The 26,456-nt window shown below is 45.2% G+C and overlaps 1 protein-coding gene across 1 annotated transcript in view; it reads right to left on the bottom strand.

Moving 5' to 3' along the window:
* Nucleotides 1-6,512: 6,512 nt before the first annotated feature.
* LOC110496545 (zinc finger protein 704) overlaps nucleotides 6,513-26,456 on the bottom strand; it is a 98,154-nt gene continuing 78,210 nt past the window's right edge. Inside the window, exons 3-9 of the mRNA XM_036953282.1 lie at nucleotides 19,195-19,298; nucleotides 17,696-17,946; nucleotides 10,868-10,968; nucleotides 8,057-8,348; nucleotides 7,613-7,810; nucleotides 7,306-7,403; nucleotides 6,513-7,041 (exon numbers count right to left, since the gene is read on the bottom strand). Of these exons, the coding sequence (XP_036809177.1) occupies nucleotides 6,927-7,041; nucleotides 7,306-7,403; nucleotides 7,613-7,810; nucleotides 8,057-8,348; nucleotides 10,868-10,968; nucleotides 17,696-17,946; nucleotides 19,195-19,298 (1,159 nt within the window). The 3' untranslated portion in view covers nucleotides 6,513-6,926. The remainder of the gene's footprint in view (nucleotides 7,042-7,305; nucleotides 7,404-7,612; nucleotides 7,811-8,056; nucleotides 8,349-10,867; nucleotides 10,969-17,695; nucleotides 17,947-19,194; nucleotides 19,299-26,456) is intronic.

Raw genomic sequence — 26,456 nt, 5'->3', positions numbered from 1 at the left:
TGTGTCTCTACACACCCAGAGTCAAAATCCAACTCAAACTCATCAAGGCACAGTCACACTCCAGGTTCCCATAAAAAAACATCCTCTATTTCACATGGACTTAACATTCCTGAAAGCAGTCAGAGGGACAGCCCTCACTCCCCAAACCCCGGAACACAACAATACTGTCCAACCCCACTAACACAGTGGGAGGGACCAGACAGACAACCTGCTCTCATTGGCTTGTTGTTGGAAGTCCTGTTAGCTGTTAGAATGTGATGTTATTGACCTTCTGGTTGTGCTCGTACAATACAAGCCATATTCCTATGACTATTCTGATAACTAGCAGCCTACTCTCTTAAATAACCTTTGTACTTGTTTGTTACAGGTGATCATCTTGTGTCATTTATGAAAAATACATCAGCAATTTTTTAATGATTTCCTTTACTTTAAAGTCGTGCTGTGTGTGTGTGTGTGTGTGTGCGCGCGTTCGGGCATGTGTGTGGCCAATAAATCTCCTCTTCATTGCTTTGCGGTCCATTTAACCAAGACACATAGACACAGTATTGTGCCAGTGCAGTGGGTCTCTGTTCAGCCCAGCCTAGCCCACCTGCCATTGGCTTATTGTTGAGCAATACCTCTCAGGAGCACAATGAATCCAGTGTCAGAGAAGAGAGGGACAGAGCTAGTGACAGAGGGATGGAGCGAGGGGGGGGGGGGGGTGACAGAGCTAGGGACAGAGGGACAGAGCTAGTGACAGAGGGATGGAGCGAGGAGGGAGTGACAGAGCTAGGGACAGAGCTAGGGAGAGAGGGACAAAGCTAGTGAGAGAGGGACGGAACTAGGGAGGGAGGAGTGAGGGACAACGCTAGGGAGGGAAGATAGAGGGACGGAGAGAGGGAGGGAGGAGAGAGGGACAGAGCTCGGGAGGGAGGAGAGAGGGACGGAGAGAAGGAGGGAGGAGAGGGACGGAGGGAGGGAGGAGAGGGATGGAGAGAGGGAGGGAGGAGAGAGGGACGGAGAGAGGGAGGGAGGAGAGAGGGACGGAGAGAGGGAGGGAGGAGAGAGGGACGGAGAGAGGGAGGGAGGAGAGAGGGAAGAGAGAGGGACGGAGGGAGGGAGGGAGGAGAGAGGGACGGAGAGAGGGAGGGAGGAGAGAGGGACGGAGAGAGGGAGGGAGGAGAGAGGGACGGAGAGAGGGAGGGAGGAGAGAGGGAGAGAGGGAGGGAGGAGAGAGGGACAGAGGGAGGGAGGAGAGAGGGACGGAGAGAGGGAGGGAGGAGAGAGGGAAGAGAGAGGGACGGAGCTCAGGAGGGAGGAGAGAGGGACGGAGAGAGGGAGGGAGGAGAGAGGGACGGAGAGAGGGAGGGAGAAGAGAGGGACGGAGAGAGGGAGGGAGGAGAGAGGGACGGAGAGAAGGAGGGAGGAGAGAGGGAGAGAGGGAGGGAGGAGAGAGGGACAGAGCTCGGGAGTGAGGAGAGAGGGACAGAGCTCGGGAGTGAGGAGAGAGGGACGGAGAGAGGGAGGGAGCTCAGGAGGGAGGAGAGAGGGACGGAGAGAGGGAGGGAGGAGAGAGTGACGGAGCTAGGGAGGGAGGAGAGAGTGACGGAGCTAGGGAGAGAGGAGAGAGTGACGGAGCTAGGGACAGAGGAGAGAGTGACGGAGCTAGGGACAGAGGAGAGAGTGACAGAGCTAGGGACAGAGGAGAGAGTGACAGAGCTACGGAGGGAGGAGAGAGTGACGGAGCTAGGGAGGGAGGAGAGAGTGACGGAGCTAGGGAGGGAGGAGAGAGTGACGGAGCTAGGGAGGGAGGAGAGAGTGACGGAGCTAGGGAGGGAGGAGAGAGGGACAGAGCTAGGGAGGGAGGAGAGAGGGACAGAGCTAGGGAGGGAGGAGAGAGGGACAGAGGAGAGAGGGACGAAGCTAGGGGAAGACCCCTGCCAGGCGCTAGCACTAACTACCTGGCTAATCAAAAGAAGTGGTTTGAAGGTCAGATCAAGGATAGGGCTAACTGGGTACGGCTGGAATATCACTGAACATATGGACATTGTAAAGACCACTTAGCTTATCTAAACTATGCACATACTTCTCTTTAGACTTTGTTACAAAACTTGAACTGTAACTAATCTCAGCCCATAGCCTCAGAATCCATCACACTGCCCTCAGCATGGAGAGAAGATCGCTGGTAGTGAGAGACAATGTACTGTATGTATGTATCTATGTATGTATCCATGTACTCTGTATGCGTGCATGTATGTATGTATCCGGGTACCCTGTATGTATCCGGGTACCCTGTATGTATCCGGATACCCTGTATGTATCCGGGTACCCTGTATGTATCCGGGTACCCTGTATGTATCCGGGTACCCTGTATGTATCCGGGTACCCTGTATGTATCTGGGTACCCTGTATGTATCCGGGTACCCTGTATGTATCTGGGTACCCTGTATGTATCCGGGTACCCTGTATGTATCTGGGAACCCTGTATGTATCCGGGTACCCTGTATGTATCTGGGTACCCTGTATGTATCCGGGTACCCTGTATGTATCTGGGTACCCTGTATGTATCTGGGTACCCTGTATGTATCCGGGTACATGTTGGTTTGCTATGTTGGGGATCCTCCTCATCATAACTCGTGCTAGCTTGATGTCATGCTTCCATCATTAGAATGCTGCTGCCTTGTTTTAATCAGTTTTAAATCAACAGGGAGCCCAACCCCTTAACGGCAGGAGCAGCAGCGTATAAACACAAGAGAACAAAAGCCCTTTATGATCTACCCACCACTGGTGCACTCCACATCCCCATGTTCCTAATATGTATTCATGTCACCCACTTAGCCACTACAGGGAACTCCTACAGGCCATGTTCAGTTGCCCAATGTTTTCTAATGTTGCAGATAGAAATGCCATGAATAGAGCCAATGTGCTTCCTTATTCTACTACATGTCAGAGGCATATTTCTTCAACATAACATATTGCTATCTGAACGTTCCAAAACATTGCGTCCTGCTGAACACACCTGGCTTCTCTAACACTTGTTAATAGTGAGAAGCCATTTCCCAGGGCCGACTGAACGAAGCAAACAAATCATTCTACTATGACTGCTCCCTCAGATTCCATCCATTCAGCTCCCTTCTGTTCCGTTGTACTGACTGATGTAAATAACGGATGATATCATTGAACCTGACGCCTTTAGGGAAATCCGGCGGACCATACATTATATCCTAGTTTCTTCAGTTGCATGACAGTTAAACACAGTTACCACAACTAGCTGAAAAGTATACGTTTCAGAAAGGCAACGTAATGTAGGCTTATGGGGTGGATGGACCTTTCATACAAGAACTGGGTTTAAACCAGTCTTAATAACACTGTAGCTATATGATGTATTTAAAACACATCATTATCTATTACACGTGAACAACATTTTAGCTTGCATTTCCACCATGTTCAGCACTATATCTGGTAGAATTGGAATCTGGTCGGTTGATATCTACTGAAATAAGCTACAACACGTTGATACGGGACGGTACATAATATAATGTGATAGGAGAGGAAAAACCACAGTGTTGGTGGTGAGACACCAAGTTCTCTGTTGAGAGACTTACCTCGACCCAGGTGTTTTATTTTCATCTTCTACTACAGTGTAACAGAGGCCATAGGACATTATTGTGAAATCGCATTGGACAAAAGGTGCACCCCCCTGCATTCCCTGCTACCTGAGTGCACAGCACCACTAAGTAACCCTGCCTCAGCCCTGTAGAGGCTGACACAATCTCCACACAACAACGGGGACATATAAATAGAATCTAGAATGCTATTTCTAGAATTGTATTTCTAATAACAGGGATACCGCTTATTGAACACCATTTTAAAAAGCACCACAGTAAGTAACAGGGCATGGAGTTGGAGATAAAACAATGGATTCCCGGGGGGGGGGGGGGGGGGGGGCACACACTAGCCTAAAGGCGCACACACACACACATCAAGATAATTGCGAGTATGACAACTTTATAAGGTTGAAGAGAATGCTATTGCAAATAAGACAAATGTTTTTAATCAGGTGTCTTTCTCCAACTGCTAAATGACACTGGCAGATAGATATTATAGAGGGTTGCAGTGTGTGTGTGTGTGTGTGTGTGTGTGTGTGTGTGTGCGAGAGAGTGTGAGAGAGAGAGAGAGAGCGAGCATTTGGGTATTAGGTTGTGGGGTTCACCTACTGTAACAAAACAAGCTGACACTATTCTCCTAAGAGCTGCACGGTTACAATAACCAGTCTTCCTTTAGCAGTAGAACAGACAGATCCATCTGTTCCTCTGTAAGCATGTGTACATGAGTCTTTTTTAAACAACAATCCGTTGACATAATAAAATGGCAGTTTTAGATCATCTGGGTCAGGGATGGGCAACGATGATGATGGTGGGGGGTCTGCGTACACACATCCATACCCCCCCCCACACCGCGAGCAAAACATTTTTGACAGAGGAGAGATATTTTTTTTAATGTGAGTTTCGTGCAATTCTAGACATTTTGCCATAGGGTGGAGAGAAATGTTTGCAAGATTTAATATGATATATCTGAGTGAGACTGACTAACAAAATCAATGGAGGGGCCCCCGGCCAGTAATTCCACCATGATGACAAGTCTAGATAACTGGGCGCTAAACATTTTAGCTGATATAGGCTAATTGAGTGACTATGAGTGACTGACATAACAAGAGAGAAACTGCTGATGCACAACCACATGTTGAAATTGTACCTGGTGTATTCTACTTTCTAACTCACAACAGTAAGACTGAGTTCCCCCAAAAATGTATCCGAGGGCCTTCAGAAGGGGGGCAGTGGGCCACCAGGTGCCCATCACTGATCTAAATATAGTTTAATCTTGCAGAAACTCCAATGACATGATTTAAAAGCACAGTGACTTTGAATGTGTGTTTATATAGCTGGTGTTGGACTGTGTGTTGACTTCTTTCTTTGTGTGTACTTCTTTGACCTTGTTATATTGACCTTCATATAAGAGTTTCAGGCTGTGTCCCGAAAATGTGCATACTCCCATTCATGGATTTAAAAGCATAGGATTGGTGTAAAAAACAGTCGAGAGAGAGTTCACACCATTGTTAAATCCATGACCGGAAATGTGCAAGTCCACACTTTGGAAGAAGGCTTGCGGTCCGCAGCCTTAGAACATCCAGAGTGTCTGAGCTAACAGACAGAGAACTAGCTAGGTGACAACAGAGTGATTCCATAAGGGTTCATAATCTACCACGTACAGTAATGTCCCTTTCAAAGTGAGTCAACCTCCAAGCCAACCAGGTGGCCAGTCTCATCAGGAGGAAGTGGAGTGGGTGGGGACAGCCAGGTCCACATAACCAATCAGGTAGCTGCACCAGTGGACCGGCCTCTGCCACCCATCAATCACACAGCTTCTTCCTACTTATGAAGCCCATAGAGTGATGTGCTGGCCGAGCTGGAGTGAGTGCAGTGTGCCGAGTTAAAGAAATCTCCCAAAAAGCTTCCCATTTTCCAACAAGGAGGTCTGGGCTGGACCGGCCACAGTATGGTACAGGTGATGTTACCATGCTTACTTCACCAATATTCTTTCAGACCTGGAAGGTCAACACAAGAGTGAGTAGGGTGAGAGAGAGTGAGATGTTCACCCCGACCCAACAGGAACTGCCACATACTGCCTTTACAAGTGTTCATTCACGTCACACACATACAATAAAAGTTCTTGCTTCACTTTTGGTATTGGAAAGGAAAGGGAAAATTGAGCGGATACCCTCCATCTTGTAGGGGACCTACGGGCTTTGGTAAAGTATGGCGCCCGTAAACAAACCGCTAGAAATACGAACTAACTCCGGATGGAAGAAGAGGAGAACTCGTATGCAGACCCATTTTAAGTCAGTTGATTGTTTTGCCCCAAAGTGTGTGGGAGGGGTGTAATGTTTTGAGTTCTTAGTGAGGAAAAACAGTCCTTTTTGTGCTTTCAATACACCAAGAAGAATAGATACAGAGAAATAACAACATTAGGGAAAATGGCACCTAAAAAAAACTTTAAAAAAACAAAAAAAAAACTTTTTGGTTCCAAGTAAATATCATGTGACCAAAACCCTTACTGTAAATAACTATATTGAAATGTTTCCTTTCTTTTGATCAACACTCCCTGAAAGAAAATGACCCTTTTTAGCTTCAGTCAACAGGATATATATATATAAAATGTAGATAGAAAACTGTGTGGTCCTGTGTTGTGGTTGTGATGCAGTGTTGGGGTGTAGGGCTCATTGCTGCTGGCAAGGTTAGTCTGTTCTGCACCCCGAATGTGTATTTGTATTTTTGCTGTTGTTGCATTGATCCATTTAACCCCACTAGGGGGTGCTATCCACCCCTCCCTCTTCCCCCTGCCGAGTCCAGACACAAGATACATTCCCTGGGGTGAGGACGGGGAAGAGAGGGGGCTGTGGTTGTAGAGATCCAGAGCACCCAGTAGAAGAAGCAGGCCAGTGGGGAAAGAAGGAGTCTACATGGGAAACAATGATTTTCCCCATTATCTTTTTATTATGACCTTCTCTCAAAGCAAAAAAAAAGCCCATTCTCAATTTTAAAAAAAATACTGAGACGTTCTGGGACAAAATGTGCTTCTTTTCTGGTCCCTTAATGGCTGACCTGACAATTAGGTCCGAGGTTATTTTTGTTCCCCGGTTGGAAGTCTTGGGAGAGAGCTGGAGTTAGCTTGGGATATACTCAGAACAGTAGGAGGCTCCACCCCCTTGGTCCTGCTGGGGTGGGTCAGGAGGGGTCGGGTTATGGTTGGGGTGGAGTGGACCAGGACTGTAGAAGGGTGTGACAACGTTGGTTTTGGAGTGACAACGCTTGCGTAGGACGGGAACAGAAAGGAACACCCCTGGTTCCCACGGGGAACCCTCACGGTTGGTCGGTTACTTGGTTGGTTCAGTCGGTAAATCTCTGGCAGGCTTTCTTCCATCGGCAGGCAGTGCACCACATGTCCCTGTTCTCCATTCCGTACACTTTACGACACTTCTTACCCTCGCCACGGGACTTACGGCTGGAGAGATGAGAATATGGTGAAATATGTTTGTTAACACTGCCTGGTTTATAATGAGAGAAAACATCCAAAATGTTGATCATTGATGTAAAGTTTATACAAGTGGGGAAAACATAAAACATGGTTCTGGTAAGTTGCTTCCTTCCTATGGAAGACATGGTTGCCATCTCTAAATATGGATTCAATGTGGGTTTCCTGTGATTTCAGGATGCCCGAAGCTCAGAGGTCATCAGTAAAAGTTCAGCTGGTAAAGGTCATTGGTACCTGAGTGAGCCAGTGGCTCTGGGAGGGGAGGAGAGGACTGCTATTGTCTGGGACCGCTGCTCCCCAAAGCTCTGTGTCCGACTGTGGGTGGGAGATGCCTGGAGAGAGAGAAACAGAACAGGACCAGAGCCATCAGAACACAGAAATAGACAGAGAACATGCATTTGAATACAGGCACAAAACAACAGAAAACCACTGGTATGCTTGAGAGGCTGTGTGTGTGTGTGTGTGTGTGTGTGTGTGTGTGTGTGTGTGTGTGTGTGTGTGTGAGACTGTATGTGCACGTTTGTGTGTTTCTTCTACTCACAGCAGTGCCAGTGAAGGTGACAGGAGGTGACTGCCAGGAGATACTGAAGGTCGAGCTGCTGCTGGGGGTGAAGGAGGTGGAGGCAGCAGAGCCTGGGGCAGCAGAGCCTGAGGCAACAGAGCCTGAGGCAACAGAGCCTGAGGCAGCAGAGCCTGAGGCAGCAGAGCCAGAGAAGGGGATGGTGACTGGAGCTGTGGCCTGGGGAGGGGAGGGACAGCCACAAGTCAGTCACATCTTTAAAGACCAGTGTGAAGCACCCACACAGTCAATCAATTAACAAATCAATCAATCAATGGACCTATCAACCAATACGCCAATCAAACAATCAAACCAACCAACCGTTAGTCAAGCACTCAATCAATTCAATTGAATTGCAAATACTATAAGCAATTCGCTACTTTGGAAATCAGGTGTGGCCAGTAGTTTTGTGGGTGCATTTCTCACCTGGTAAGCGTGCTCTGCGTGGATGAGGTAGAGGGCGCTGGGGGCAGAGCGACTGAGGGGCGTACTGTTGGAGTGGGTGTGGCTGTGATTATCCTTGTTCCCATTGGTCCCGTTGCTGCCCTCTGCAGGGGGTCGTCTGTGGTGGTCATGGGGGGGAGAGATGGGGGAGAGTACGGAGGGGGAGACGGGGGACAGGCTGCTCAGACTGTCAGCGACTGAGTCTGTGTTGAGTTTGATCTCCGAGTAGTAGAAATCCTCCTCTCCATCACTGCAGTCAGAGTCACAGTTACGCCTGTGGGAGAGGAAAGGGTTAAAACTAGGGATGTTAATATCAGCATTTATCTTTGATTAGATGAGCCCTGCTCTTGTCATTACAGAGAAATTATGATTGGGGCAGTTTGCTGGTCCCATGACTAATATCAGGTTATGAACTACCAAATCTGATCATGTTCATAAAGTGATTGACAGAGAAACTAAAGCAAGCTCATTGAGATGGATAATTGTTTCCCATTTTGAAGTAGACCATTTTCTTTGTCACGATCCCTCCTGATGATCTGGTTGGACATGACTCCAACAGGGTCACCAGGAGTGATCAGCCAATGAAGTTGGAAGTCCCACCCAGTTGACTACATTAAAATGGCGTTGCCAGGCCTTTTGGCCACCAGAGGCCTCTATCATTCTTTATGAGCAAACTCTGAAATGTGTCATTATGTCTCCCTCATCCCCATTGTAGCACAGACAGTAGACCTTACCATCACAGGCCTGGCAAACAAACACTCCTCAAACACTGTTCTGTCTGTCAGGGAAGTGGGGTGGCAGTCTTTAAAGGTATCTCTGTTGTGAGTACCACTGTGGTTATTATTGTGCTTTAATTGACTGAGTGTAAATGTCATCTGTGTGATAACATTGTTCTGTTCTGTCCTCATTTATCCCTGGCCTGTCACGTTGTGCCAAGTGGAGAAAATGTTACCATGGTGATAATACCACAGGGATTAATCTGCTGTTGTGTTTTGACAATCCCAGTGAAAGGAGGTGCCCAAGGTTCAGCTGGACCGCTGCCAGCCAGGTTATATTTGAGATTATAGCCACCCTTTGCCTCGATGACAGCTTTGCAAACTCTTAACATTCTCTCAACCAGCTTCATGAGGTAGTCACCTGGAATGCATTTCAATTAACAGGTGTGCCTGGTTAAGAGTTAATTTGTGGAATTAATGTCCTTCTTAATGCATTTGAGCCAATCAGTTGTGTTGTGACATGGTAAGGGTCACAAAGACCAAGTCCATATTATGGCAAGAACAGCACAAATAAGCAAAGAGAAATGAGTCCATCATTACTTTAAGGCATTAAGGTCAATCAATCCGGAATATTTCAAGAACTTCGAAAGTTTCTTCAAGTGCAGTGGTAAAAACTATCGAGCTCTATGATGAAACTGTCTCTCATGAGGACCGCCACAGGAAAGGAAGACCCAGAATTACCATTGCTGTAGAGGATAAATTCATTAAAGTTACCTGCCCCAGAAATTGCAGCCCAAATAAATGCTTCACAGAGTTCAAGTAACAGACACATCTCAACATCAACTGTTCAGAGGAGACAGCGTGAATCAGGCCGTCATGGTCGAATTGCTGCAAAGAAACCACTACTAAAGAACACCAATAAGAAGAAGAGACTTGCTTGGGCCAAGAAAACCGAGCAATGGACATTAGACCGGTGGAAATCTGTCATTTGGTCTGATCAGTCCAAATTTGAGATTTTTGGTTCCAACTTGGTGAGACGCAGAGAATGTGAACGAATGAACTCCGCATGTGTGGTTCCCACCATGAATGATGAAGGAGGTGTGATGGTGTGGGGGTGCTTTACTGGTGACTGTCTGATTCCTTTAGAATTCAAGGCACACTTAATCAGCATGGCTACAACAGCCTTCTGCAGCGATACGCCATTCCATCTGGTTTGCACTTTGTGAGACTGTAATTTGTTTTCCAACAGGACAATGATCCAGAACACACTTCCACACCTCCAAATCCTCAAAAGATTTTACAGCTGCACCATTGAGAGCATCCTGACGGGTTGACACTGTACTGGTTCCCCCTGTATATAGCCCCGCTTTTGTTATTCACTGCTGCTCTTAATTAGGTTTTTCTTATCTCTTACTTTTTCCTTAATCTTTAAGTATTTTTAGGTATTTTCTTAAAACTGCATTTTTGGTTAAGGGCTTGTATGTAAGCATTTCCCTGTAAAGTCTACCTACGCCTGTTGTATTCGGCACATAATATTTGGTTTGACTTTGATGAGGGCTATTTGACCAAGAAGGAGAGTGATGGAGTGCTGCATTGGATGATCTGGCCTCCACATTCACCCAACCTAAACATAATTGAGATGGTTTGGGATGAGTCGGACCACAGAGTGAAGGAAAAGCAGCCAACAAGTGCTCAGCATATGTGGGAACTCCTTCAAGACTGTTGGAAAAGCTTTCCTTATGAAGCTGGTCGAAATAATGCCAAGTATGTGCAAAGCTGTCGTCAAGGCAAAGGGTGGATACTTTGATGATTCTCAAATATAAAATATGTTTTGATTTGTTTAACACTTTTTTGGTAACTACATGATTCCATATGTGTTATTTCATAGTTTTGATGTCTTCACTATTATTCTACAATATAGAAAATAGTACAAATACAGAAAAACCCTTGAATGAGTAGGTGTTCTAAAACTGTTGACCTGTACTGTATACATGTCAGAGTGAGGATGAAAGAGGAGTAAAAAAAGTGTAAGGGAGAGAGTGAGTGATGTCTATGTGTATAACAGTATGTGTCTTACCCCAGGTGAACGGTCCGGATGTGTCTCTGTATCCCAGCAGCCGTGCTCAGAACCTTCCCACAGTTTTTCCACAGACACTTAAACATCACCTTCATGGAGTTCTGTACATTACACACAGGAGGAAAGACAGAACGACATTCAACATCAGACACTTCACTCTTTTCTCACGCACTCAAAATCACATTTTATTTGTCATAAGCGCCGAATACAACTGGCGTAGAAATAGTAACACAAGAGGAATCAAATACACAAGAATCAAATACACAAGAATGGAGGTGTAAACAGGGGGTACTAGATCAATGTGGAGCTATATACAGGGAGTACTAGATCAATGTGGAGCTATATACAGGGAGTACTAGATCAATGTGGAGCTATATACAGGGAGTACTTGTTACGGTGAGTGAATGAGGACCCAAAAGCGAATTAACTTAAACAGAGCTTCTTTAATAACCAAACATAGGTAGGCTCAGATAGACCGGCAGATTCCGACAGGACAGGACAAGGTTACAGCAAACATGACGATAGTCTGGTTCAGGCATGAAACACAACAAACAAGAATCCGACAAAGACAGGAGCAGAAACAGAGAGAGATATAGGGACCTAATCAGAGGGAAAAAGGGAACAGGTGGGAAAAGGGGTGGATGAGGTAGTCAGAGGAGACAAGGAACAGCTGGGGGAAAGCGGGGGAGAAAAGGTAACCTAATACGACCAGCAGAGGGAGACAGGGTGAAAGGAAAGGACAGAAAGACACAACATGACAATACATGACAGTACTAGATCAATGTGGAGCTATATACAGGGAGTACTAGATCAATGTGGAGCTATATACAGGGAGTACTAGATCAATGTGGAGCTATATACAGGGAGTACTGGATCAACGTGGAACTATATACAGGGAGTACTAGATCAATGTGGAGCTATATACAGGGGATACTAGATCAATGTGGAGCTATATACAGGGAGTACTAGATCAATGTGGAGCTATATACAGGGAGTACCAGATCAATGTGGAGCTATATACAGGGAGTACTAGATCAATGTGGAGCTATATACAGGGAGTACTAGATCAATGTGGAGCTATATACAGGGAGTACTAGATCAATGTGGAGCTATATACAGGGAGTACTAGATCAATGTGGAGCTATATACAGGGAGTACTAGATCAATGTGGAGCTATATACAGGGAGTACTGGATCAACGTGGAACTATATACAGGGAGTACTAGATCAATGTGGAGCTATATACAGGGGATACTAGATCAATGTGGAGCTATATACAGGGAGTACTAGATCAATGTGGAGCTATATACAGGGAGTACTAGATCAATGTGGAGCTATATACAGGGAGTACCAGATCAATGTGGAGCTATATACAGGGAGTACCAGATCAATGTGGAGCTGTAAACAGGGAGTACTAGATCAATGTGGAGCTATATACAGGGAGTACTAGATCAATGTGGAGCTATATACAGGGAGTACTAGATCAATGTGGAGCTGTAAACAGGGGGTACCAGATCAATGTGGAGCTATATACAGGGAGTACCAGATCAATGTGGAGCTATATACAGGGAGTACTAGATCAATGTGGAGCTATATACAGGGAGTACTAGATCAATGTGGAGCTATATACAGGGAGTACTAGATCAATGTGGAGCTATATACAGGGAGTACTAGATCAATGTGGAGCTGTAAACAGGGGGTACCAGATCAATGTGGAGCTATATACAGGGAGTACCAGATCAATGTGGAGCTGTAAACAGGGAGTACTAGATCAATGTGGAGCTATATACAGGGAGTACTAGATCAATGTGGAGCTATATACAGGGAGTACTAGATCAATGTGGAGCTGTAAACAGGGGGTACCAGATCAATGTGGAGCTATATACAGGGAGTACCAGATCAATGTGGAGCTATATACAGGGAGTACTAGATCAATGTGGAGCTATATACAGGGAGTACTAGAACAATGTGGAGCTATATACAGGGAGTACTAGATCAATGTGGAGCTATATACAGGGAGTACTAGATCAATGTGGAGCTATATACAGGGAGTACTAGATCAATGTGGAGCTATATACAGGGAGTACTAGATCAATGTGGAGCTATATACAGGGAGTACTAGATCAATGTGGAGCTGTAAACAGGGGGTACCAGATCAATGTGGAGCTATATACAGGGAGTACCAGATCAATGTGGAGCTATATACAGGGAGTACTAGATCAATGTGGAGCTATATACAGGGAGTACTAGATCAATGTGGAGCTATATACAGGGAGTACTAGATCAATGTGGAGCTATATACAGGGAGTACTAGATCAATGTGGAGCTATATACAGGGAGTACTAGATCAATGTGGAGCTATATACAGGGAGTACTAGATCAATGTGGAGCTATATACAGGGAGTACTAGATCAATGTGGAGCTATATACAGGGAGTACTAGATCAATGTGGAGCTATATACAGGGAGTACTAGATCAATGTGGAGCTATATACAGGGATTACCAGTACCAGATCAATGTGGAGCTATATACAGGGGGTACCAGTAACAGATCAATGTGGAGCTATATACAGGGAGTACCAGTACCAGATCAATGTGGGCCTATATACAGGGAGTACCAGTACCAGATCAATGTGGAGCTATATACAGGGAGTACCAGTACCAGATCAATGTGGAGCTATATACAGGGAGCACCAGTACCAGATCAATGTGGAGCTATATACAGGGAGCACCAGTACCAGATCAATGTGGAGCTATATACAGGGAGCACCAGTACCAGATCAATGTGGATCTATATACAGGGAGTACCAGTACCAGATCAATGTGGAGCTGTATACAGAGAGTACCAGTACCAGATCAATGTGGCTCTATATACAGGGAGTACCAGTACCAGATCAATGTGGAGCTATATACAGAGAGTACCAGTACCAGATCAATGTGGATCTAGAGTGGGGCAAAAAAGTATTTAGTCAGCCACCAATTGTGCAAGTTCTCCCACTTAAAAAGATGATAGAGGCCTGTAATGTTCATCATAGGCACACTTCAACTATGACAGACAAAATTATTTTTAATGAATTTTATTGCAAAATATAGTGGAAAATAAGTATTTGGTCACCTACAAACAAGCAAGATTTCTGGCTCTCACAGACATGTAACTTCTTCTTTAAGAGGCTCCTCTGTCCTCCACTTTTTACCTGTATTAATGGCACCTGTTTGAACTTGTTTGAACTTGCAAAATTGTAGACCTGAACCAGGCTGGGAAGACTGAATCTGCAATAGGTAAGCAGCTTGGTTTGAAGAAATCAACTGTGGGAGCAATTATTAGGAAATGGAAGACATACAAGACCACTGATAATCTCCCTCAATCTGGGGCTCCACGCAAGATCTCACCCCGTGGGGTCAAAATGATCACAAGAACAGTGAGCAAAAATCCCAGAACCACATGGGGGGACCTAGTGAATGACCTGCAGAGAGCTGGGACCAAAGTAACAAAGCCTACCATCAGTAACACACTACGCCGCCAGGGACTCAAATCCTGCAGTGCCAGACGTGTCCCCCTGCTTAAGCCAGTACATGTCCAGGCCCATCTGAAGTTTGCTAGAGAGCATTTGGATGATCCAGAAGAAGATTGGGAGAATGTCATATGGTCAGATGAAACCAAAATATAACTTTTTGTTAAAAACTCAACTCGTCGTGTTTGAAGGACAAAGAATGCTGAATTGCATCCAAAGAACACCATACCTACTGTGAAGAATGGGGGTGGAAACATCATGCTTTGGGGCTGTTTTTCTGCAAAGGGACCAGGACGATTGATCCGTGTAAAGGAAAGAATGAATGGGGCCATGTATCGTGAGATTTTGAGTGAAAACTTCCTTCCATCAGCAAGGGCATTGAAGATGAAACGTGGCTGGGTCTTTCAGCATGACAATTATCCCAAACACACCGCCCGGGCAACGAAGGAGTGGCTTCGTAAGAAGCATTTCAAGGTCCTGGAGTGGCCTAGCCAGTCTCCAGATCTCAACCCCATAGAACATCTTTGGAGGGAGTTGAAAGTCCGTGTTGCCCAGCAACAGCCCCAAAACATCCCTGCTCTAGAGGAGATCTGCATGGAGGAATGGGCCAAAATACCAGCAACAGTGTGTGAAAACCTTGTGAAGACTTACAGAAAACGTTTGACCTCTGTCATTGCCAACAAAGGGTATATAACAAATTATTGAGATAAACTTTTGTTATTGACCAAATACTTATTTTCCACCATCATTTGCAAATAAATTAATTAAAAATCCTACAATGTGATTTTATGGATTTTTTTCCTCATTTTGTCTGTCATAGTTGAAGTGTACCTATGATGAAAATTACAGGCCTCTCATCTTTTTAAGTGGGAGACCTTGCACAATTGGTGGCTGACTAAATACTTGCAGGGATGCGAGGTATTTCAGATAGATATGTACATGAAGGCAGGGTAAAGTGACTAGGCATCAGGATAGATAATAAGGTATTTGAGATAGATATGTACATGAAGGCAGGGTAAAGTGACTAGGCTTCAGGATAGATAATACAAGTCAAATAAAGAACAGAGTAGCAGCAGCAAATGATTTAAAAGTGTGTGCGAGCATGTTGTGTTTGTGTTGTCGCTGTATGTGTGTGGGTTTTGTGGAGGAGGCATACACCCGCGCGCAGAATGGCAAAGCTCTTACCTCTCTGTAAGAGGTACAGAGAGGTAAGAGCTCTGCCATTCATCCCATCCTCCATTAGTCAAACTAACATGTGGCCAGGGACTCCCACCAACCCACCCATTCAGTCTGAGGAGGCTGGTGTAACTTGCGGGGTGGTGAGAGGAGAGCGAAGGAGGAGGTCTGCGTGTGTGTGCACGCGGGTGTATGCCTCCAGTTGAAAGCCGTTGCGCCTGATGAGGATAGATGTGTCTTAATGCTCTGATCCCTCGTCATAGATCTTTATGATGGGTGTCAGGTGGCCGTCTATTTGGCCATTGTTCAGGACATTCATTTAATTTACAACAGAAGATGTTTTACATTTTTTTCTTCCTGATGCCAAATAATACACTCGTCATCATCTCCTGCTTGTGTGTGTGTGTGTGTGTGTGTGTGTTGGTCCTTCAGTAACAAAACCCCTGTGCAGTTCCACATTCCAGCAGCACACAGTTAATTAAAAGAGAGCTGGTGAACGAGCAGCATTGTGTTTGACTCAGAGGAGGACAAGAAGAGCAACACTTGGCTCCAGTTGTCATGGGTGATTATTTCACATGTAACCTGGGGGAAGTTTTCTGAAAATATGGGGAACAATGAAAACTAGACTTGTGTCTGAAGCCAATATGGAGAACTGGAGTCAGAAGTTGAAAGAGGAACATAACACAGGGAGACACCAGACAGACATGTCCTGTGCCCCTCCAGGAGAGGTCCTGTGCCTCTCCAGGAGAGGTCCTATGCCCCTCCAGGAGAGGGAGAGTTCCTGTGGTGGATGGTTTTCTTCAATCTGAGAACAGTTCATTGTTAATGACAACATATAGCCAATAATGTAATAGAATAGACTAGTCTTAAATTAAAAGATATCAGCGGACTCTTTTACAGAATACTCCTTTAAAATCAAATCTGAATATATTTTATTGCACTGTTGCATGGCTGTCCTCAAATCAAACTATACTCTGATTTAGACTCCTCCTGTCTCCATCTACCCCTTTCTCATTCTCTTTGTGTCTGTCTCCATCTCTCAGCACACCCCCTCTAACTTTCTTTCCACCAACCCCCCCATCTCTCTCTCCCTCTCCATCCTCTCATTCTTTAGAATCAGTATCCAATTAAGAGATGAGGGGTGCTGTGCGTCTCTCACCAGAGCTATCCTATTGATCTGATGAGACGCACGGCACCGCTCATCTCTTAATTGGATACTGATTCTAAAGAAGGAGGGACAATCTTCATGTTTGCCAGTGAAGATATTAAAATCATTAATTTCAATGTTAGATGGGCCCATGTGTGGCTGTAAAGTAATTAAGCAGGATAAATGCCTGGAGTCGCAGGGCGGGAGGTGTGTGTGTGTGTGTGTGTGTGTGTGTGTGTGTGTGTGTGTGTGTGTGTGTGTGTGTGTGTGTGTGTGCGTCAGTATAGTCTGGGAATGGACAGCTAGACAACAGAGCTTCAGCATCCAATAATTCTGCTCCCCTGATAAGAACGAGAGACAAAGAAAGAGGGAGAGAAATAAAGGAGGGAATATTCAGTCATTAATTCATGTAAATGAGGAGAGTGACAAAATGGTGGCCATCAACGGCTACTCCAAGTGGCCATAACATGCTGCTGGGTCCGCCCAATTAGTGTTCATGGTCTCCTCTAGTGGTGTTTGTGCTATGTGGTGGCTCAGAGACGTCATCAGGCGTCACCACGTGTCTAAGGATCAGTCTGTCACTTTTACCCCGTGTCCCAAATTCTACCTCAGTCAGCTTGTCATCTCCCAATGTCACAGAGTTCAAGAAGGAAGTATTACAGTAGCTAGCAGGAACTCCCGTCTTTTGGAACATCCTCTGTCTTGTCAAGATCACTGATACTGCAGTACAACCCCTTCTTAAATCAACCTACTACCAATTCAAAATGTACAACAGTCAGAAGTGTTTGAAACATTGATCTATTCAAGTGTTGGTTCTGTGTGGTCCTCAGAGGACCAAAATAGCATTATGTTAACTGTTTTCGGGTTATCCTATGGGTTATCCTATGGGTTATCCTATGGGTTGTCCTATGGGTTATCCTAAGGGGTATCGAGTGTATCCACTTGTGTGGCTAGAATTGTATTTTTAGATGGTGAAATGAAATCGGTCTATCCACCTTGCGCTTCCGTGGGATTGGCTCGTCGAAGAGCAGGCTGCTGCCATCCTGTTCGTCGATGGCGTCGTCGGGGGGCGGGCCGTTGACGCTGGACATGCGGAATGGCTTGAAGCTGTCTGCAGATAGCGGTGGGGAGGGGGTGGACGGGTTGGACTGGTCACTAGGGCCACTCCAGCTCCAATAGCCACTACTGCTGTAACTGGAGGGTGTGAAGCCCCCACCACTCTCCTTCCACGAGCCATTCAGACCCTCTGGGGGGGGGGGGGGGATAGAGAGAGAGAGAGAGAGAGAGAGAGAGAGAGTCAGAAAAGTACTCAAACTTAGTACTCAACTATTTAGGAGTCCTCTAAGCAACATTTGTCACTGAGATGACATCATATGATTCAGAAACACATGCATCTAACGGTGATTTCCAGCTGCATCGACTTTCAACGTATGCAGTAGTTTAAATAATACTTTATTTTAAGCACGTTTCAAGTCATACTTTAAAACAAACAAGACTAAAATTCCACTAAACATTATGGAAGGCTAACCAGAGTACACACTAAACATGATAACAGACTTATTAGGGAGGTGAACTCGACGGGGGGTGAAAGCTAAGACAACAGATCATCCGGTGTGAATGTGTTATTGGAAGTGTGTATGGATTGTGAGGTTCTGACATGGAGAGGGAGGGAGTTCCAGAGTTGCTAAAAGCCCCGTCTCCCATGGAGCAGAAGCTGGTGGGATGGATTGTGTGGAGGCCAGCGTCGAAAGAGTGCAATTTTGAGTGGCACAACAAACAAGACCTCATTTAAAGTTGCTTCACTCCAGGGACTTAGTTGAGAAGTCTTGCGATTGATATAATATACATTACAGCAGATGAAGAGAGATATCACCGTGACAAACCACTCAGCACTTCTAATTCAATCTGAAGGTGGAGACGGAGCAGAGAGATCAAAGACAGCATTCATCTTTACCTGGTGGGAGAGCTGCACTATACATACAGTATGCATCTCTACAGCTGCACTAGTCTCACCATGTCCTCATCATGACGTGACCTCAGCAAGGGGATATGTATATGAAACAGTAAATGGTTCACCCAAAAACAACTTCCTTTGTCAGTTCGTTCAGAGCACGCAAAACGACACGTACAGACGCTAGCTATCATGATCACCTACGCAAATGTTTGATTGATCAAATGTTTGATTGTTGCCGTCTTGGGACAAAACTCAGTGGTTAAAGAAAATCTTAATTTATTGTACCTTGATTTAAACTAGGCAAGTCAGTTAAGAGCAAATTCTTATTTACAATGACGGCCTAGGAACAGTGGGTTAACTGCCTTGTTCACGGGCAGAACGACCGATTTTTACCTTGTCAGCTCGGGGATTCGATCTAGCAACCTTTCGGTTACTGGCCCAACGCTCAAACCACTAGGCTACCTGCCGCCTTAATGGGATCACCAGTATAAAAAGAGGATACAATAATAAATGATATAAAACCAGGTTTGGTCGACTCACCGCTGACTTTGACTGGGGGGCTCCTGACCAGTGGACTGCTGGACAGGCTGGTCAGAACCATGGCTGCTGTCACCTTGTCCATGTCCACTTCCTCCTCTGACTTCCTGTTAAAACAACAACAAACAGAGAATATTACTGTGCATGAAAACACAACAACAACGATAACAAACAGATAATGTGGATGTATCCAAAATGACATCATATACAGCTCTGACCCAAAGCATGAAGCCTACATTGGTAATATGGCACAGCAATATAGTGCAATTTCAGATTCAATGGGCATGCCTCAAAACCATTTGTCAACTCCCCCTGTGAGACCGTGATATATTGGTTAGCTCATTAATACGATCCGGCAGCCTCTTTGTTCTACGTTGATGTGACCGGCGCCGTGTCTCTGACAAATAACAGACATGCTGAATGTAAACATCGCCATGCGTCTCTTAATTGGCGTGAATTCACCAACGCAATGTATTCATCTCTTAATCCACCCCGCTGTACTCCCAACACACACGCACGCACGCACACACACAAATTACTATTATAGAGAGCCGGGAGGTTGATAGAGAAGAATTACCTAAATCATTGTTCTGATGAAATTAATATGATGTCTTTCATGGATTACATATAAATCACTGATTAACTTTACCCAGAACCCCCCCCCCCCCCCCCCCCCAGTTTCTGGTCACCTTGGTGTGTGTGTGTGTGTGTGTGTGTGTGTGTGTGTGTGTGTGTGTGTGTGTGTGTGTGTGTGTACGTAGATAATGCCACCAGACCGTCCCTTTGGACAGCTCATGATTGCAGCCCCTCATATCTTTAAATGGATGAAATATTGTAGATTTCACCAACACAGTAAATATGTTGGTGAAATCTGAATATAGTAAATATGTAATGTATGTGCACACACACACACAGAGCAGTCTAGTGGTTATGATATGGGGAGATAATTACAAGCGATGGGGAGATGACAGGATTGTGAAAATTGTGAAATTCACGCACTTATTAAGAAAACACGCGGTCATCCCTACTGCCTATGGTCAGACTCTCTAAACACAAATGCATATTTTCTAACTGATGCCTGAGTGTTGTCGTGTGCCCCTGGCTATCCGTCAATTTTAAAAACAAGAAAATGGTGCCGTCTGCTTTAATAGAAGGAATTTGAAATTATTTATACTTTTACTTTCGAAACTTAAGTATATTTTAGCAATGACATTTGCTTTTAATACTTAAGGATATTTAAAACCAAATACTTTTAGACTTTTACTCAAGTATGACTATTGGGTACTTTTTACACTGAAGAACACTAGAACTTCCTCTCTCTTATTTGTACCTAACCAAGTTCCTTTAAAGGGATACTGTAAGATTCTGGCAATCAAGTCATTTTTGTATTTACCTAAGTTAGAGGTATTTTTGCGAGCCAATGCTAACTAGTGTTAGCGCAAAGCAGAAGTCTACAGGTACCTGTAGCAAGTAGAAAAGTAGTAAGCATTCTCATTTGACTCTGGGTAAGTAGAAAAACATCTTAATTGCCAGAAACTCACAGTATCCCTTTAAAATCAGAGTAGAGCTGTGAACCAAGCAGTCTGCCTGCCCTGCTAAACTGGCGGGGGGGGGTATCACAGGGTTTATAACAGCCTGTACTCCAGCCCACTGCCCCTCATTAGCAGAGACAGGGTTAGGTCTACCCCCCTCATTGGGGTTTGGTTGGGGGGCAGGGGGCAAATGGGAGAGATGGCCATCAGCCAGAGAGAGGCAGTCTGTCTACAGTCTGATGACATCTGTTGAACTTACACTGTTCCACCAGACAGACAGATGCGCTAACAACTTTCTTGTGGTTGACTGACTGTCCAAACTCTAGAAGACAAATGGCTTAGTAGGGTTGGCGGGGTGGTGGGAGAAAGGCAATCTGAGTGAAAAGGAGAGAGAGAGAGAAACCAATACCTACCCTCCTTCCCACTCACCAGACATCTGTGCCTTTGTCTTTAATGGTTCCATTGAGGAACCAATCGACAGCCAGCACCCTCCTTGCCCTGTTCCCTGTCCCAGCCCGGGATGTTTCGAGTTTCTGGAACACCACCAGGTGTTTCTGGAACACCACCAGGTGTTTCTGGAACACCCCCAGGTGTTTCTGGAACACCCCCAGGTGTTTCTGGAACACCCCCAGGTGTTTCTGGAACACCACCAGGTGTTTCTGGAACACCACCAGGTGTTTCTATAACACCACCAGGTGTTTCTATAACACCACCAGGTGTTTCTATAACACCACCAGGTGTTTCTGGAACACCACCAGGTGTTTCTATAACACCACCAGGTGTTTCTGGAACACCACCATGTGTTTCTGGAACACCACCAGGTGTTTCTATAACACCACCAGGTGTTTCTGGAACACCACCAGGTGTTTCTGGAACACCACCAGGTGTTTCTGGAACACCACCAGGTGTTTCTGGAACACCACCAGGTGTTTCTGGAACACCACCAGGTGTTTCTGGAACACCACCAGGTGTTTCTGGAACACCACCAGGTGTTTCTGGAACACCACCAGGTGTTTCTGGAACACCACCAGGTGTTTCTATAACACCACCAGGTGTTTCTATAACACCACCAGGTGTTTCTGGAACACCACGAGGTGTTTTTGGAACACCACCAGGTGTTTCTATAACACCACCAGGTGTTTCTGGAACACCACCAGGTGTTTCTGGAACACCACCAGGTGTTTCTGGAACACCACCAGGTGTTTCTGGAACACCACCAGGTGTTTCTATAACACCACCAGGTGTTTCTGGAACACCACCAGGTGTTTCTGGAACACCACCAGGTGTTTCTGGAACACCACCAGGTGTTTCTATAACACCACCAGGTGTTTCTATAACACCACCAGGTGTTTCTGGAACACCACCAGGTGTTTCTGGAACACCACCATGTGTTTCACTTTGGGTGTAAGAATAATAATCCATTGTGTTACAGACGATTTAGCGCAACATGTTTCCTTGGCGATTGTCCTGTTTAATTCAATTGTTTCAGGCTCTTTCATTCTATAGCAACACGTTATTAGCAGGTGATAAAAGACTTTCGAGAACCACAGGAACAGACAGAAATAAAAGACGAGGTTTGATGGGACATAACCAGCTCCGTACTGTACAGTGGACACACTAGCCATCTCCTCAGATGTACCGAAAACAACATGTCTTACATTAACACGAGTCTCTTCCTGCATGTCTAAAATGAGTTCGGCTAAGACCATTTGAGCGTTGAATCCCGACGCGTACTCTAATAGTTCTGTGAACTCATGAACATTTGCTTGTATAACTAATGACAAGTTATCTTCTAAACACAGACCACTTACTGTTGTTGTAGTTCAGCTAACTTAACTAACCAATGACAATTAAACGAGAGGTTTTGATCCAGAACAAACTGCCGTTTCTCTCTTTAGATAAGACGTGACGTGGGGAGTTTGACATGGAACATAAGTACAGACATTCCAGGTATAATGTGTCACACACACACACACACACACACACACAGTCATTCATATCTGGAAACTTTATTCTCCGTGTCATCGAAAACCATTACTCAAAAATAATGACGCCAATTTAACTATCTGCCGGGAATTCCCCCCAAACTCTGCCTAGTGAGAGCCCTCCTTCCTATTGCTACACACAACCTCCCCCTCACCTCTGAGAATGAACTCTGTTTTGCTCTCTCTCCTACCACTCAACTCTGTTTTGAGCTGGGTGTAAAACAGGGAGAGGAGAGCAAGGGGCCCCAGAGGAGGGGTATTTGGGGCTCCAGCGGAGGGTTAGAGGGGGCTCCCCAGTCTCTTTGATGTGGGCGTAGAGCGGGGCAGCTCATCTTTAATTACAGTCGCTGGCCTATGACGCTCATTTCCTCTTGAATAATTGACCATAAATCAGACACCTCCTGCGAAAAGCTAAACACCTTCCAATCTCTCTCCCCCTCTTATCTACTCGGATGATACTTCTATCGTCTGTCCACACACGCACACATACAGACACAGATCTATGAATGACATGGGGCAAGGACATGAAGGACATTAAGACTAACCTCCCACCACACACGGAAGAGATGCATTCCAGACAAAGGCCATGCCTTCATCTCACAGGGGTTGTGGATAATAAGAGCGAGAGCATTGTTTTTTCATTACATTTTCTGTGTGACTTCCACAGCAGATCTTTCCTCCTTTCATTTGAGTTAGTGTGTTTAGCAGGTGTGTTTTTGCGTGTCACTGTCTGAGTGTGCGTGTGTACATGCGTGCTTGTGCATGGGTCTGTGTGCTTATAGTCTGATGCTTTAAGGGCACTGTTACAGCCTTATCTAAAATGTATTTTAAAATAAAATAAAAAATCTCAATCTGCACACAATACCCCATTACGACAAGGCGAAAACAGGTTTTTAGAAATGTTTGCAAATGTAATAAAACAGAAATACCTTATTTACAGTATTCAGACCCTTTGCTATGAGACTGGAAATTCAGCTCAGGTGCATCCTGTTTCCATTGATCATCCTTGAGATGTTCCTACAAATTGATTTGAGTCCACCTGTGGTAAATTCAATTGATTAGACATGATTTGGAAAGGCACACACCTGTCTATATAAAAGGTCCCACAGTTGCCAGTGTATGTCAGAGCAAAAACCAAGCAATGACGTCGAAGGAATTGTACATAGAGCTCAGAGAAAGGATTGTGTTGAAGCACAGATTTGGGGAAAGGTACCAAAAAATGTCCAAGAACACACTGGCCTCCATCATTCTTAAATAGAAGAAGTTTGGAACCACCAAGACTCTTCCTAGAGCTGGTCGCCAAACTGAGCAATTGGGGGAGAAGGGCCTTGGTCAGGGAGATGACCAAGAACCCAATTGTTAGAGAATTAATTCAATTTTCCGGGGGGTCAGTCGTGCGTGGGACTCTTACGTCACCTCACAACTTGGCTGTCACTTTGAGAATCACATTCGAAGAGGCCGTCTGCTCCGGCCAAGTCGTCGAAGAGGCCGTCTGAGACGCCCAAGTCGTCAAAAAAACTAAAAAAGTTGACCCTAACCCCTAAATTCAGAGCAGAGCAATACCCAACGAACCATCAATTCAGGCGATAAGCTGTTTTGAAAGTTATGTCAACATACTATTGATTGGACCCGTAAAAATAAGTGTGTGATGACCACTTAAAGTCTAAAGCGCATGTGAAGAACAAGGAAAAGCACCGTGTTAGCCAGAGCATACCTCTTCAAACGACCATTACTAGTGCAAGTGCATCAGCAGATTCAAGACGAGAATTTATTCAGGATTTTGTGGCTGTGTATGCCGAGTCTGATATCCCCTTTGAAAAGCTAAGAAAGCCAAGGCCGTTTCTAGTGAAGCATTGCAAACAGGGAGGAGCGTTGCCCGAAAATGAGAGCAGTCTCCGTCAAACTCACCTGCCCCGTGTGTTTGACCAACATATGACTGCCCTTCTACAGAAGATCCGTGGGAAGAAGTTTGCGGTGGTTGTTGACAAGACAACAGATGCAAGGGATTTCAGCGTTCTAAACATGGTCATTGGTGAGTTAACAGCCTATTAACACATTCTGCAAGTTGAATTGTCCGCATGCAAATTGTGATATTCCAAACGACGAGCTATCGTGGTGAAATATAGCGATGCATAATGTTAGCAGCTGTCTGCCTCTCCAATTAGGTAACTATCGCTGTATCTATATTGTGTTTACACTTGAAATTTAAATAACACTTATTTTGGTTAAAACATAATTAAAAGTTTGTCCTTATCTTTCATTGCAGGTGTTGAAAACCAGTACTTCCTGGTGGATGTCATTTTCATGGACAAATGCAACTCCTCAACGTTTTCCCAAGCTATACTAGCCTCCCTCCACAGCAACGATCTGAACCTGAACGATGCCTGGGCAGTGGTCACAGACAATGCCTCCTACTGCCTGAAGGCATACAAGGAGGTTCTGAAAGGAGTGATGCCCAACAGTGTCCATGTAATCGGTCTCTGCCATGTCAATCTGGTGTGTGAGACCTGACAGCACTACAAATACTTCTCTGAAGTTGCATCACTTGTGACATGGATGAGATCTGTCTTCTTCAAGAAGCCTGCCAGAAAGAGAAGATGGGTGAGCTTCCTCATTGTGAAGGAGTTTGTGCAGGACAAGGCTCCTCCTGAAGCAGTGAGCTCCAGATGGAATAGCTGGTTTGAGGCAGTGCCATGCAGAGTATGTTCATCTGTACAGAGAGTTTTTGTTGGCAGAAAAGTAATTATCCCAGGCAGTCACATACCTCCTCATCCAGCTGGAAACAGAGGAGAAGGTGCAGGCCCTCACTGTTAAGATGACCTTCATCTCAGAGGGCTGCTCCAAATGGATGACAGCTCTGTCAATGTCATGTAGGATCTGGGCTCTTACCTAGTGAATGGAATGGCAAAAACATGCGGGCATGGTGCCAATACAGATGAGCTATTGAGAAGGATGGGGATTGGAGAGAGGAGGGAGGTGCTTGACCATCTTCATGATGCATTTCACTTGGCCTTCACAAAGTTCTCAAAGCACTGGGACACACATCCAGCCAGAGAGATCTACAGGCTGGCTAGGGAGTTCGATCCGAGGCAGACTCCAGCATGGGAAAGCAGATTGAAGCATACACACAACTGAAACCCATGGCAAGCCCATCAACAGAGCTGAGTGAAGAATGGATTGTCTATCAGCACTGTGTGTCCAGGGAGCCCTCACCTGCTTTGGAGCTTGCTGATTACTGGAGGGGCCTGAGTGTGAGATTCCCAAGAGTTGCAGAAGTGGCAGTGCCCTACATCTACTTCCCAGTCAGCTCAGTCGACTGTGAGAGGAGTTTCAGCAAAAATAAGACTCTGTTCACAGACAAGCGAGAGACACTCACCGAGTTCAACACAAAGAGGCTGACAATCATGTACTTCAATAGAGAAACTTACAATGGACAAACATAGGAGCTCATAAGGTAGTTCCATAAGTTTTGCCTATTGCTGCCTAGATTCTTGCATTAATCTTTTTTTCTCCATTTATAATGAAACACTTATGTGAAGCACTTTATTTTACAAAAAACGTTGAATGCAACATTTAGTTTTTTTTTTTTTTTTTTACATAAGTATAACTCTAGGTTGCCTATTGCTTGTTGCATTGTTCCCTTTATTCTTGCATTACTTTTTAATAATGAAACACTTAGTAGAACTCCGTATTGAAGCACTTGCCTTGATAAAAAATAGTGCAATATTGTGTTGCATTATTACAAATG

This window comes from Oncorhynchus mykiss, chromosome 18 (genome assembly GCF_013265735.2).
Source record: "Oncorhynchus mykiss isolate Arlee chromosome 18, USDA_OmykA_1.1, whole genome shotgun sequence".
Lineage (NCBI taxonomy): Eukaryota > Metazoa > Chordata > Actinopteri > Salmoniformes > Salmonidae > Oncorhynchus > Oncorhynchus mykiss.
Note: the sequence above shows the minus strand (reverse complement) of the source record. Positions and strands in the feature narration are given on the sequence as shown.